Source organism: Solanum tuberosum, unplaced genomic scaffold (assembly GCF_000226075.1).
Source record: "Solanum tuberosum cultivar DM 1-3 516 R44 unplaced genomic scaffold, SolTub_3.0 scf00166, whole genome shotgun sequence".
Lineage (NCBI taxonomy): Eukaryota > Viridiplantae > Streptophyta > Magnoliopsida > Solanales > Solanaceae > Solanum > Solanum tuberosum.
In genome coordinates, this window is record NW_006239094.1 from 674115 (window position 1) to 687591 (window position 13477).

General features: G+C 34.2%; 1 protein-coding gene across 1 annotated transcript in view; it reads left to right on the forward strand.

The window, feature by feature from the left end:
* The window catches only part of LOC102582660 (fatty acid amide hydrolase-like), a 71660-nt gene that overhangs the window by 36880 nt on the left and 21303 nt on the right, over positions 1-13477 (forward strand). Inside the window, exons 7-8 of the mRNA XM_006354034.2 lie at positions 10644-10791; positions 11067-11179. Of these exons, the coding sequence (XP_006354096.1) occupies positions 10644-10791; positions 11067-11179 (261 nt within the window). The remainder of the gene's footprint in view (positions 1-10643; positions 10792-11066; positions 11180-13477) is intronic.

The window sequence follows — 13477 nt, forward strand, 5'->3', positions numbered from 1 at the left end:
TTTGGTCAAATTTCTTATGTCATTGTTTGGGTGCTTGTTTTAGTCCATAAAGTGACTTAACAAGTTCGCACACTTTCTTTTCTTTACTAGGAATCACAAAATTCTCGGGTTGTTCCATGTAAATTTCTTCCTCCAATTATCCAGTCAAAAGAGTTGTTGTCATAGTCATTTGATGAATTTGGAGGTCATATACGGCAACTAATGATATTAACATCCGAATGAATGTAATTCTAGTTACTGACGAGTATGTGTCAACAAGATCTAGACCTTGTTTTTGTCTAAAGCCGTTGGCAGAAGGTATTGCTTTATATTTGTCAACAGCTCCATCGACTTTCATTTTCCTTTTGAGGATTCACTTTGAACCTAAAGGTTTATTTCCCGGAGGAAGATCAACAAACTTCCAATAGGATTGCTCAAGATTGAATCAATCTTACTATTGACACACTCTTTTAAAAGGACGAGTCCATAGAAGACATGAGAAATGTTACAAAATCATATCCGAAGGAAATAGATGTCCTTTGACATTTACTACACCTCTGAATCTCTTTATAAAGAACATTCTCATTTTGTTCTTTCCAAGGTCTTTTAGACCCTTCACTAGACTACTCAAGTCTAATTTTATAGTCTTAGGTCCTATTTAATCCTTTTAGGAATAGGAACTTGGACTTTGGCTAGACACCCCTACACTTTGAAATATTTCAAGTTGGATTTCCTTCCTTTCCATTTCTCATATGGAATAGATTGTGTCCTGAACAAACAAAATTGCTTTCTTTCTGAAAAGACAAAAACATATGGTTGCTTTCTAATTTTACAGTCCACAGTCTTAGGTCCTATTTAATCCTTTTTGTTGTTCCCTTTTGCAGTAAGGATAGTTTCTCCACACAAGTTTTGTGGTAAACCTGAACTTATAAGTAATGCAACCATCATTTCCTTCAAAATTCAATATTTTTTTTCATTCTGCAATTCCATTAGATTTAGGTGAAGAGGACAGTAGTTTGATGGATAAATCCATTTTCCAAACATATTTCTGCAAAAGGAGATTTATATTCTCCATCCCTATCACTTCTTATCTTTTTCCCAACTGATTTCAAATTCAATTTTATATTTCCTAAATATTTATATTGCTTCATCCTTACCATTCAACAAATAGACATAACCGTATCAAATGTAATTGTCAATAAAAGTTATGAGATACTTTTTCAACCACGAGATGGTGTTGACTTCATATCACAAATGTCAATGTAAATCAACTCTAAGGGATTAGAATTCCTTTCAACAGATTTATAAGAATGCTCAGCATCCTTAGATTTCACACAAACTTGACATTTTTATTTATTGCACTCAAAGTTAGACAAAACTTCTAAGTTGATCAATTTTCCTTACAAGGTTTTGTAATTGACATGTCCCAAGCGTTCATGACACAAACAGTTTGACACAAGCAAGTAAGAACAAATAAAAATATTGAGTTTTAAAAGCTCTACGTGAGGTAGCTTTTCGCACAAGTATTTTGTTCCTACTTCTGACAATTTTGTATGATACAAACATTGTTTAGAGTCAGCACTTGTCAAATGTCCTTTTCAGAAAGACCTTTCCATAACTTTCAATTTGATTGTTATAGAACTACCCATGAACATAGTTTCATCGGGTCCAATAAAGGCAATATAAACCAAATGCTTCTTTTACAAAACATGACAAATGACTATTCACCAATATTCATGTCTATATATTTAATAGACATATCTTTTCATGAAAAAGCACAACATTTTAAGTGACACTTTTCATAAAAGAACACAATCATTTTGAACAAGGATACAGATAATTTGGTAGTTTCATACTAGTCATACCATATACTAGTAAAAGAGAAACTCAAAGACCACAATATCAAATATACTCCAAGAATTTTGTGGGTCTAACATAATACAAAATTAACATTGAATTTCATATCTTGTGCTCCAAATTTAAATTAGACACTAAGTCTAATTTTATCTTTGTCATAAGCAAAGAACCCCCACATTTTAAATATGATCTCAAATATATTTTTCAAATAGTTGAAAATAATTTTTCCACATATTTTCCTAGACTATCAAAATGTCATTGGCAGCATGAAACTTCTTTTGGAAATATTATTCTACGAAAGAATTATAGTGCTTCAATTCTTTTTGACAATCTTTACATAGTGTCAAAGTTCATTCCATAGAGGCACCTATTGCAGGCACAAAATCACACACTTTAAGTCACTAGTATTTTTTTATTCTATCACAGTTAGACATACCACTTAGTATTTAGAATACTAACCATAAAGACAAAAAAAATTGTACAATTTGTTTCTATTTAACAATGAAGATTGTAGAAAACCAAAAGTACACCACAGACTTATTAGGTGAAGTTTTCATATTCTTCAAACCAATTGCATAGTCCAATTTATCCATAGTTGAAAACTACAAAAGTTTTTAGTCTACAACAATCAGACACAATCAAATTTCATATGGAGTACAAAACTACAAAAGCTTTTTTTCTCCAAACAAAATATAATATATTCTTAGATTATCACATAAATGCTTTTCTTTTCAAATAGCCTTCCAACTATAACATTTTGACATACTATTTATCAAACAAAAATGTGCATCTCTCATTCTGCAAACTAAAGAATTTTAAAAGCAACACTATTTGTCAAGGAAAATTCATTCCAAAACATATGGTTTGCAGATCTTTTTCCAAAGATGCACATGATGAATATAAAAAGAATTAACTTTTAGAAACTATTTTCCTCCTTAGATAAATAATAAGAAGGTTACCTGGTATAATCTTTAACCGGAATATCACCAATTTTTTTGATACATTCTCAATTCGATCTTGCTAAACAAGACACGAAATTCTAAAGAAGTAGTGCATTAATCTTCTACTTCCATAATTTGTTTCTCTCAATCAGTAGAATACAAGAAATACCAATAGTATGATAATTTTCTTAAGATTTTTGTTCATATCCTGTATTCCTAAGATATTTAGAACAAAAACTTTGAAGAACTTGATAAGAAACAACAAAGTTTAAAGAGCATTTTCAAAACTAGAAAATTAAAACCAGTAGAGAAAATAAACTCAGAAACAGATTAGAAATAATATACAAAATAATTTTTCTTTAAAGAAGAAAATACGAGCCCACTGAATGCACAGTGTCCTCTTAAGGAAATTATTCCCCTCAAGTACCCGAGGTTAATGTAATATATCCTCCCAGGATAGAACGATCTTACTCACCGATGTATCGGTACCTAAAACCACTGTGTCAGCGAACCACTCAACGGCAGTAAAGTACACTTAGAATACTAGATTTAGTAGTTGAAGAAGAAGTCCAGAAAAATTTTCTTTTAAAATGAGAGAAAAACACTCAATTTATAGAAAACAAAGGGTAGTGTGAAAAAGTTCTTATTGTGCTTTACCGGAAAGGTCACAAACCTTTGGAAAAGTCACAATCTTTCAGAAACGTCATAACTTTTCATAAAAGTCGCAACTTTTCATAAAAGTCACAACTCTTCATAAAAGTCGCAACTTTGAATAAAAGTCACAACTCTTCATAAAAGTCGCAACTTTTAATAAAAGTCACAACTCTTCATAAAAGTCGCAACTTTTAATAAAAGTCACAACTCTTCATAAAAGTCGCAACTTTTAATAAAAGTCACAACTCTTCATAAAAGTCGCAACTTTGAATAAAAGTCACAACTCTTCATAAAAGTCGCAACTTTGAATAAAAGTCACAACTCTTCATAAAAGTCGCAACTTTGAATAAAAGTCACAACTCTTCATAAAAGTCGCAACTTTTAATAAAAGTCACAACTCTTCATAAAAGTCGCAACTTTTAATAAAAGTCACAACTCTTCATAAAAGTCGCAACTCTTCATTTTCTATTCACACCTTTTAAAATCCAACAACTTTAGCATACATATAACTTCGATAACTATTAGTCCGAGCATTTTTCCAGCAAGTTCAAGAATAGGCATATTTTAGTTGTCGAACTCTTTTAATTTGGTCATATCCACCCCACACATATTCTAAAGTGATTTGTAGTCAATCGTCTCCTCCTCCACATGGAGGCTCCTCAGGAATCTAGTCATAAGACTCCCAAAGTTGTACCTAAGGCCTTTTTACAGCATGACCTTCTTTATAATAAATCTTAACCCCCGCCCCCATAATAATGGCCTCATCGACCACAAGACCATATACTATACACACCTATTACCTGGTGATATGTGTCATGTATGTTCAAGGGATAAGACAACGTCAGGCAATCTTCAATTAAACTCTAGCGTGTCTGCTTAGGTGTGTGAAACAAAAGGTCGGGTGAGTCCCCTTTAGTTAGTGGTGGGACCACCTTGCACTAAACCTTAGGCCACATACAGTGTGATGAATGTACTGATACAGAGGTAGAATGTATAACTCCTAAAGTGATGTCCCTTGATTTGAATCTTATAGTTAGGTTGGGAACCCCCCGACTTATTTATGATGTAGTGAACTTCTTTCTCATAATGATAGTAACCCTTGTCATTCCCTAGGACCTGATCATCGGATCCCATAACATTTACCTTCTAGATTCTTGCACCCATAATATGTTTAGCTTGTACCTCGATCTATCTCATCAAATCTTTGATTTTTTTAGTCTCTAGCTTCCGCTCTAACTATCTCCTCCTTTGATTGCTTCCAAGTCGAAGCACTACCCACTACTTCAGTATCTATGAATGTTAGTCTTTGTCACCCAGTCAAGAACCATATTGACCTCATCATAGGCAGTGGTCCATCAGTGAACCTTCTGTTAAATTGGTTGCCAAAGACTTGTTGATCATATCTAAAGATGTGTAGAAGATTTTTAGTATCACCCCGGTTGACAGTATTGGACAATGGAACACCTTCTTCTTAAATCATGGCATGGCTTTTCTACTGCTTCGCCCAAAAACTGTCTGCAATTGCTAATCTCATCGCTGACTTGTATATGTCTACTTTGAGGCAAGAACCTTTCTATGAATGTGGTTGTAAGCTCTACCCAAGTTGAGATGAACTCCACCGGTAATTCTCCCAACCATGTAGTTGTTTCCCTTGTTAAAGAGATGGAAACAACCTCAAATTTATTCCTTCTTGGAAGATGCCCAATATATTATATGCTTAACACACCCTAGAAAAGTCCTTCAAATATTTATTTGGTTCTTCGTAAGCTACACCTCTGAGAAATTATTTCATGCTTAATGGATAGAACATCATGTTGGTGATGTTGAAGTTGGTTGTACCAACCAATGGTGGAGGTTAAATGGCCCCAAAAAGACCCACTTAGGCAGCAGTTGCAACCCTCTAATCAACTTCAATGCCTATAACAATGTTCAACTTCATGTGCCTTAGACAGTGGCGAATCCAGGTTTTTAACATAGTGGGTGCTCTACTTGGAAAGGAAAAAAGAGCACACCTCATAAATTTATGTCCTGAGTAAAACAGTTTTAGCGGACTCTACATGATGACCCTAAGAAACGAATGAATATAAAAAGAGTTTGTGATCCTATCAACGAAAATATTATTCGTCTTTACTTAAATATTATGAAAGTTACTAAACTATTATAGTTTATTTATACTAAAATAATTATAAATTGTTATTGGTAACAAAAAAAAAAGTATGTTAACCGTGTCTATGTATTACAAAATGTGAGAAAGTTGTTAGAAGAAAAAATAAATATTTACATGGTATTTAAGCAAAGTTGAATGACTTTTTTATTACAGTAATTACTTAACTACTTTCTTGATACTTGAAAAAAGCAAATCAAATTTATTTGTTACGATAAGTAATTAAATAATTTGGTGCAATAGAGTTAAAATCGTTATTTGTAAAACTAATCACAAATATGATAAATAAAAGAAGGAAAAGAATCACCATGTATTATGAAAAATTTGACAACATTGGAGAACTAATTATTCTCTCATACTTTCTAAATAATGATATTGTTAATATTATATTTTGTTCATCAATAAAATTAACTTTGAAAAATGAGAAAAAGAAAAAAAGAAAGGTAAACCACTTTTATTAAATTCAATCTAAATTTACTTTTACCAAATTCAACCTAGATTATATAGAAAAATAAAAAAAATGAAAAAGGAAAGAATTGTGACAAAAATGGTAAAAGGATGACAAGTCATACAAATAAAGGGAGAAAGGATAAAATAAAATATAATGTGAGGGTGGTGAGAATCAAACCTTGAACTTCAAGGTAAACACATAGATTATTGTGTTACCAATTGCCACAACGCCCTGATCACATTTTTGACTGTGGGTGCTCACGATTAGTATAGTATAAATGTATTATAATTTTCTACACCGATACACGAGTCTACGCCAAACATCATTGGTGCTCGAGCACCCATAACCATGCATGTGGGTCCGCCCCTGGTCTTAGAGTACATTTAATTTCTGGATCAAGAGGAACCAAAGGAAATTCTTAACTCCAAATATCAGAAATACAATGAGGTTATAACATGTTACAGACAAAAACAACAAATCATAGTAATATGAGAAATAACAATCACTTGATGAACTTTCACAAAATTATAATCTCTAAACCGCACTCCCCCAACAACAACGCCAAAATTTGAGGTCGTCCAAATTATACTTTACAGATAGGCATAAAGGGGTCATTTTCAAATATATGATTCAACTAGATTGGGGTCGACTCCCACATAAAGCGTGGCAAAAATTTACAATTTATTGCAACAATTTGATTTAATGAGAAGTATTTCGGATGAGATTTTTATGTTGTTTAAACTAGTTTATGCTACGATTGCTGTATTCAATAATTAAATAAGAACTAGATCTACGGTTCCCTAGATATCAGATTCAAATGGATAATTCATTATCAACTCATTCAGTTGTGTTCACTATGCAATACTGATGATTTTTTTATGTCTTCTTAAGTCTCTCAACCCAATTAGAAGAATTTCACCTTAAGTCCTTCCGATACTTGAGTGTGTATTTAATTTGATCATCATCATTGGTCTCGGGTTAGATTTTCTATATCTAGGTTCAAGACATTAGATGAGAGTTGGGTATATAAGTAAGCAGGCCTTACACATTAGTGACACATTTTAAAGTCATGCAGATCAAGGCCCAAAATGGACAATATCACTAGTGGGTTTGGCCGTTACAACTGATACCTTCATGCAAAGGTTTACCATGAGGAATCTGTTATCCTAATCCCTAGTCTAGGTCCTATAACCTAGTTATGATATGGGAAAAGACATAAATCCCCCCTAAAATTGTCCTGAAAAATCAGTTACACGCTAACGATCTATTACATACCTTTACTACTTCAAAGTGAATTTATTTACCCCCTAAAACTGATGTGGAAAAAGATAAAAATAATAAAAATAGCAGGCGCGTCAGAAAAATTAAAGTTATAAAAAAATAAAAAATCAAAATCGTTTCTACACTTCACCACCTCCTCCACAGCTCTTCTTCTTCACACCCCACCATTATCCTCTTCTTCTTCATTCTTTATTTTTCAACCTCAAAACATCACAACGGCGTGAGTTTAGTGTTGTTGTTTGTCGTGGTTGCTTGTTAGTTGTTCAGATATGAAAGTGCGGAGATCATTGAAACGTCATCGAAACCATGATTGAAACTTTGAGCTCACCGGAACATCTACAAAACAAATCCAAAGAATAAAATCAAAAAGGGGTAAGGGAAAGGGGTTTGGTTCAGTGTTTATCGGTGATTGATTTTGGGTATTGGGTGGTTATTTTGTGGTGGTTTAAGTGGTTGTTTGGTGACTAGTGTTTCATCGAAAATAAGAGGGAATAACGTTGTGGAAGTGAGTTTGTGGTGGTGATGGGTTGGTTGTCCTTCGCTGGAAGAAAAAAAGAATTGTGATATAAATTTAAATTAATGATTTTCCCAGTGAGATGAGAGATAAAGTGAGGTGGGATTTAGTGATGAAGAAAATATAATTGTAGATAATTTTAATATACAATAGAGTTAACAAAAGAAAAGATGATAAAGAAAACAAAACAAAAAGAATATAAAAAATTATAATTTCTAACGTGGCGCTGACGTAGTGTTGATGTGGAAGCGAGTGTAATACACCCACATATTGTGAGATTGGTGTTACACGTTTAAGGGTGATATTAATTTCACTTTTAAATAGTAAATGTGTGTAATATGTCGTCATAATAATTTTAGCGTGTAACTGACTTTTCTGAACAAGTTTAAGGGGAAATTTATGGCTTTTAGCTACTCATAAGTCATAACTAGTTGTGATGAATAAAAGTAATTTAAATAAGCAATAAACATTGAAATAAAGAGAAACTGCATAAATCTTGAATTAATTGCAGTACTTCAAAGAATCTTTGTCTTTTGTGCAAAAGTAATAGCTAAGAAAGTAGAAAATTAAATCCTAGCAGTTTGTAACAATAGTCAGCAACCCTAGAAAAGTTTTCCATATGTTATATTTATAGTGGTAGAAAATAACCACTAATCCTAGTTGTCAAAATAATTCTACAAAGCACTTGGTGTGCGGGGCAACCTTCATTGTGAGGCAAGAGGTCCATGTCACCCAGTCCATCGCGGAGCTTGAGCTCCAAGATGCGACGTCCATCTCTGAGATAGGTCCTTTTCTGCATCCCCTGAAGTTTCACAACAAGTGTGGTGGGGGGCTAACTCAAGTGCTTTCCCCGCACCACAAACCCCTCAATTAGCACTATCTTGGCTTTATTTTTTATCCGGGATACTTTGCTTTAGGTTTTGTTAATCTTGGTCAATTCTTGTTGCGTTTTAGTCTGAAAAAATCTAATCACATAAATTACCTCACCACAATAATTATATACTTAAATACATGAATATAAGTGAGTTTATCCTCAAAACATTGGTAAAATACGGCATTTGGGTGCGTAAATACGTCTCAGATCAGCGCATGCTTCTAAATTATTTTTCTAGGAACAAGTTGTTGGGCCCTATGATTTTAGAAGAAAAATTCCAGTCCTTTTTAGAAAAGCTAGCAACAAAGAGTCTCTAGTACATCAGAATTAACAACATAAATCTTAGAACCTAATCTTCATAAGGAACATTCAGGATTAGGATTTGGAGTTGTCTGATCTGATGGATTTCTATGCAAAACTGACAAGGTTCTTGGTTAACCCTAAAATCAAGGATAGATTGTTGTGGGGAAATTTTAGATATCTAACGCGAACAACAAATGGGGGCTGCTCCAGGTGATGCACATCAGTTGTTTCCCAAAGTTGAAAATCTCCAACGATGTGCTCAAGATTCATTCGGAATCCCGTGCAAGCATACAAGATGTGCTACCCCACCAAAATCGATAATCGGGACTCCACAAATATGTTGAAACTTCCAAATGAGGCTATTTCGATAAAAGTGGATCTCATTCCTAAACTCCATTTTAACCCAAATTACACAAGGGAGCTTGGAATGAGTTTGGAAGCCTTAGGATTCGCATCAAAGGTCCTTCTAGACCAAACTCAATGTTACAGAGCTAACAGAACGGTTAGAATTGCATTATGAGGCCGTCTTCATAACCTTTTGACTGAAGTCAACCGTTCATGTTTCAAAAGCTCTAAAATATGAAAACTTGCTCAAAAGCAAAACGAACGACCAGATCACCAAACTATCACAAGTCATAAATGACTTGGGATCTCTTTAGGAACACTTTAAACGCTGAAAAGATTGTGGAAAGGAGCAAATGACCTGGAGGGTCATTACACATGGAAGTCTCTTAGAGTTGTGAGATAGTTGAAGCAGGCCCTAGGTACAAGTTTTTTGATATCATCTTAGTATTCCATCATACTTTAAGCTTTCTGTGATGTTGACTAGGTTGTTTTTCCAAGTACAAAAAGAGCCATTACAGGATACTTGGTTACGTTTTGTGATTTTTTAATGTCATGCAAATCTAAGAAACAGAATGTCAATTCCATAAGCTCAGCAGAAGTGGAGTATAGAAATATGGCCTCCATTATTGTTGAATTAGTCTAATTAGTTGGTTTGTTTAAACAATTTGGTGTAGAATTTAGATAACATTCCCATTCATTATGACAATCAATCTTATATTCAGATAGCAACTAATCATGTGTTTCATGAGCACACTATACATATTGATATTTACTGTCATTTCACCATGTAAAAACTACAATTTGGGCTCATTAACACAATCTGCCTGTCCTCTTTAGAATAAAAGACTGATTTACAACCATCTTTCTTGTGTTCAGCATGAATACTTTAAGTTAGAGAGGAAGACCATCATCATTACTCCTAGTTTGACGGGCTTGTGTGTGTGAAAGAGTTACTAAAGTATGCTAAAGTAGCCTAGTAAGGGACTTGTGTACATATACTAATTGTGTAATTAAGTTGAATTAACTCTTTTCTTAGTGACATAATTAGTTAGGATGTTAGTCTGTTATTACAGTTTATAAATAGCTAGATAGGAAGTTACTTTGATTATTCGACTCTAGATCTGTAATCACACTTAAATATTGTATTGCTTTTCTTCCGTATTTATCCACTCTAGATCTTGTTGTGTAGTACATTGCAATGACATTACATTTGAATTCCATTTACATATAGTTAAAGTTTACATTTGTTATCAATCATGATTTTCCGAATGGGCGTGCAGGAGGCACAAAATGGATGCATAAGGTAAGACAATGCAATGATGATGCAGAGTGTGTGAAACGTTTGAGATCATGCGGTGCCATATTGGTGGGGAAAACAAACATGCATGAGCTTGGTGCTGGAACTAGTGGTATAAATCCTCATCATGGGTAAGAACAATTTGTGGTTTGTATTTTTTTAATTGACTTAAATATTATGTTTATTTTAGTCGGAAATAAATTATAAGGGTCGACATACCTTTTAGCCTAAGGACGTCACTATTTTTGGATATCTCTAATATGTACTTGACGATATTTTTGAAGAGTCTAAACAACGTAGCTATAAAGCACATATGTGATATGGTTAGTTTATGTTAGAGGTGAAAAATCTTGTACTAATATCACAGTATAGTAGTTATATACTTGATTCATTCTTGTTTTTATAGAACTACTAGAAATCCCTACAATATTGGAAGGATTGCCGGCGGTTCTTCTAGTGGTTCTGCTGCTGTTGTGGCAGCAGGATTATGCCCTGCTGCCCTAGGTGTCGATGGAGGAGGTAATCATTCACTAAACTTTCAATTTTCTAACATAAGCTTTTATGATATTTGTTTCTCTATTTTCCCCACTATAAATATTTGTACTAGAATAGTTGATGGACCAAACATATATTCAAAATGTACTTAAAAATAGGCCTAAGCTTTACTAATTTTGGAATTAGGAGGTGTCGTTCATGGTTTTTCTTTAGGGAGGTAAATGACATGACGTTGTTTCAAATCTTTGACGTTGTGAATAATTTATAATTTCTTGCTTGTTCTCTTCTTCGTTCAAACCTTGTAATTCACTCATTCATCTAGCAAATTAATGGTCTTGAGTTCACTTGGTCATTTCTCTTTTACTCACACCTTCAAATAAGGTAACACTACAGCTGATTTGCTTATTGTAAAATATAGAGTTAATGGAACAATCTTACTTATCATATCATTCCAAGGATTAGGGTTATTTATATGTGTACAAGCTAGTCTATCTAAGGACACAAAATCAGAAACAAATCTATCTAAGGAAACAAACTCAGAAAATCTCTAAATATCTTCTATTTATGATTGTGCTATGTATACAATATGATAATATGTCTATGTACATTCAATAACACTCCCCCTCAAGTTGGAGCATAGATATTAATCATGTCCAACTTGTAACAAAGATATTCCACTCGAGTTCCATTTAAAGCCTTCATCAATATATCTCCCAATTGCTCTCCTGTATTCACATAACTAGTAGAAATCATGTTCTCTTGAATCTTTTCACGAATAAAGTGACAGTCAACCTCAATATGCTTCGTCCGTTCATGATACAATGGATTTGAGGCTATGTGTAGAGCAACTTGATTATCACACCAAAGTTTTGCCGGAGAAAAAGGCTTCAACCCAACCTCAGTTAAGAGGTGATGTATCCATAGTATTTCACATGTGGATTGAGCCGTTGCTCTATACTCGGATTCTGCACTAGATCGAGATACAACATTTTGTTTCTTACTCCTCCAAGATACAAGATTTCCACCAACAAAGACGCAGTAGCCAATTGTAGATCTTCTATCACTTCTTGATCCAGCCCAATCAACATCTACAAAACACTCAATATGAGTATGTCCGTGATCACTATACAATATGCCAAGACAAGGAGTTCCTTTCAAATAATATAAGATTTGCTACAAGGCTGCCCAATGTTTGATTGTCGGTGCAGACATGAATTGACTTACAATACTGACAGCATAAGCAATATCAGGACGGGTTACCATGAGATAGTTTAGTTTCCCAACTAACCTTCTGTATCTTTCTGAATCGTCAAAAGGGTCACCATCATCCTAAAAAGGATGTACACTAGGAACCACTAGTGTGTTGCATGGCTTGGCTCCTAACTTTCCAGTTTCTGCAAGTAGGTCAAGTACATACTTTCTCTGGGACAAGAAAATTCCTTTCTTGCTTCTTGTTACTTCTACGCCTAAGAAGTATTTCAGCTACCCCAAGTCTTTGGTATGAAACTTGGTATGTAAAAACTTCTTGAGAGAAGAAATACCTGCACAATCATCTCCTGTACTAACAATATCATCAACATAGACAACTAGAAGAATGATACCGACAATTGATTGTCTATAAAAGACCGAGTGATCACACTTGCTCTTTTTCAATCCAAACTTTTGAACTACATCACTGAATTTTCCAAACCAAGCACGAGGACTTTGTTTCAGACCATATAAAGACTTTTTCAGATGACAAACCTTCCCATACTCCCCCTGAGCAACAAACCCAGGTGGTTGCTCCATATATACCTCTTCATGAAGATCACCATGAAGGAACGCATTCTTGATAGCCAACTAATGTAAAGGCCAATGTTGAGAAGCAGCCAAGGAAATAAACAAGCGAACAGAGGTGATCTTGGCTACCGGAGAGAAGGTATTAGAATAATCCACCCCATAAATCTGAGCATAGCCTTTAGCTACAAGTCTAGCCTTAAGTCTTGCAACAGAGCCATCTGGATTAACTTTGACTGCAAACACCCACTTGCTGTCACGCCCCGAGCTACCCCCGAGACGCGGACACGGGACCTAGGACCACAAGTGATCCCAAGCTAACCATGCTAGCATGATCATGGGCATACTAATGATAATAAACTAATGCGGAAGTTAAATCATAAATAAATCTGAAAAGATGGGGAATACCCATATACTATAACTGAAATATATGAAAACTGATGAGTTTAATACAAAGAAGATATTAACTCAATACTAAGCTGAATCTAACTATGGCTGAAATAAGCCTCTAAACTGACTAGAAATGTTGGGACATGCCCCAACTAG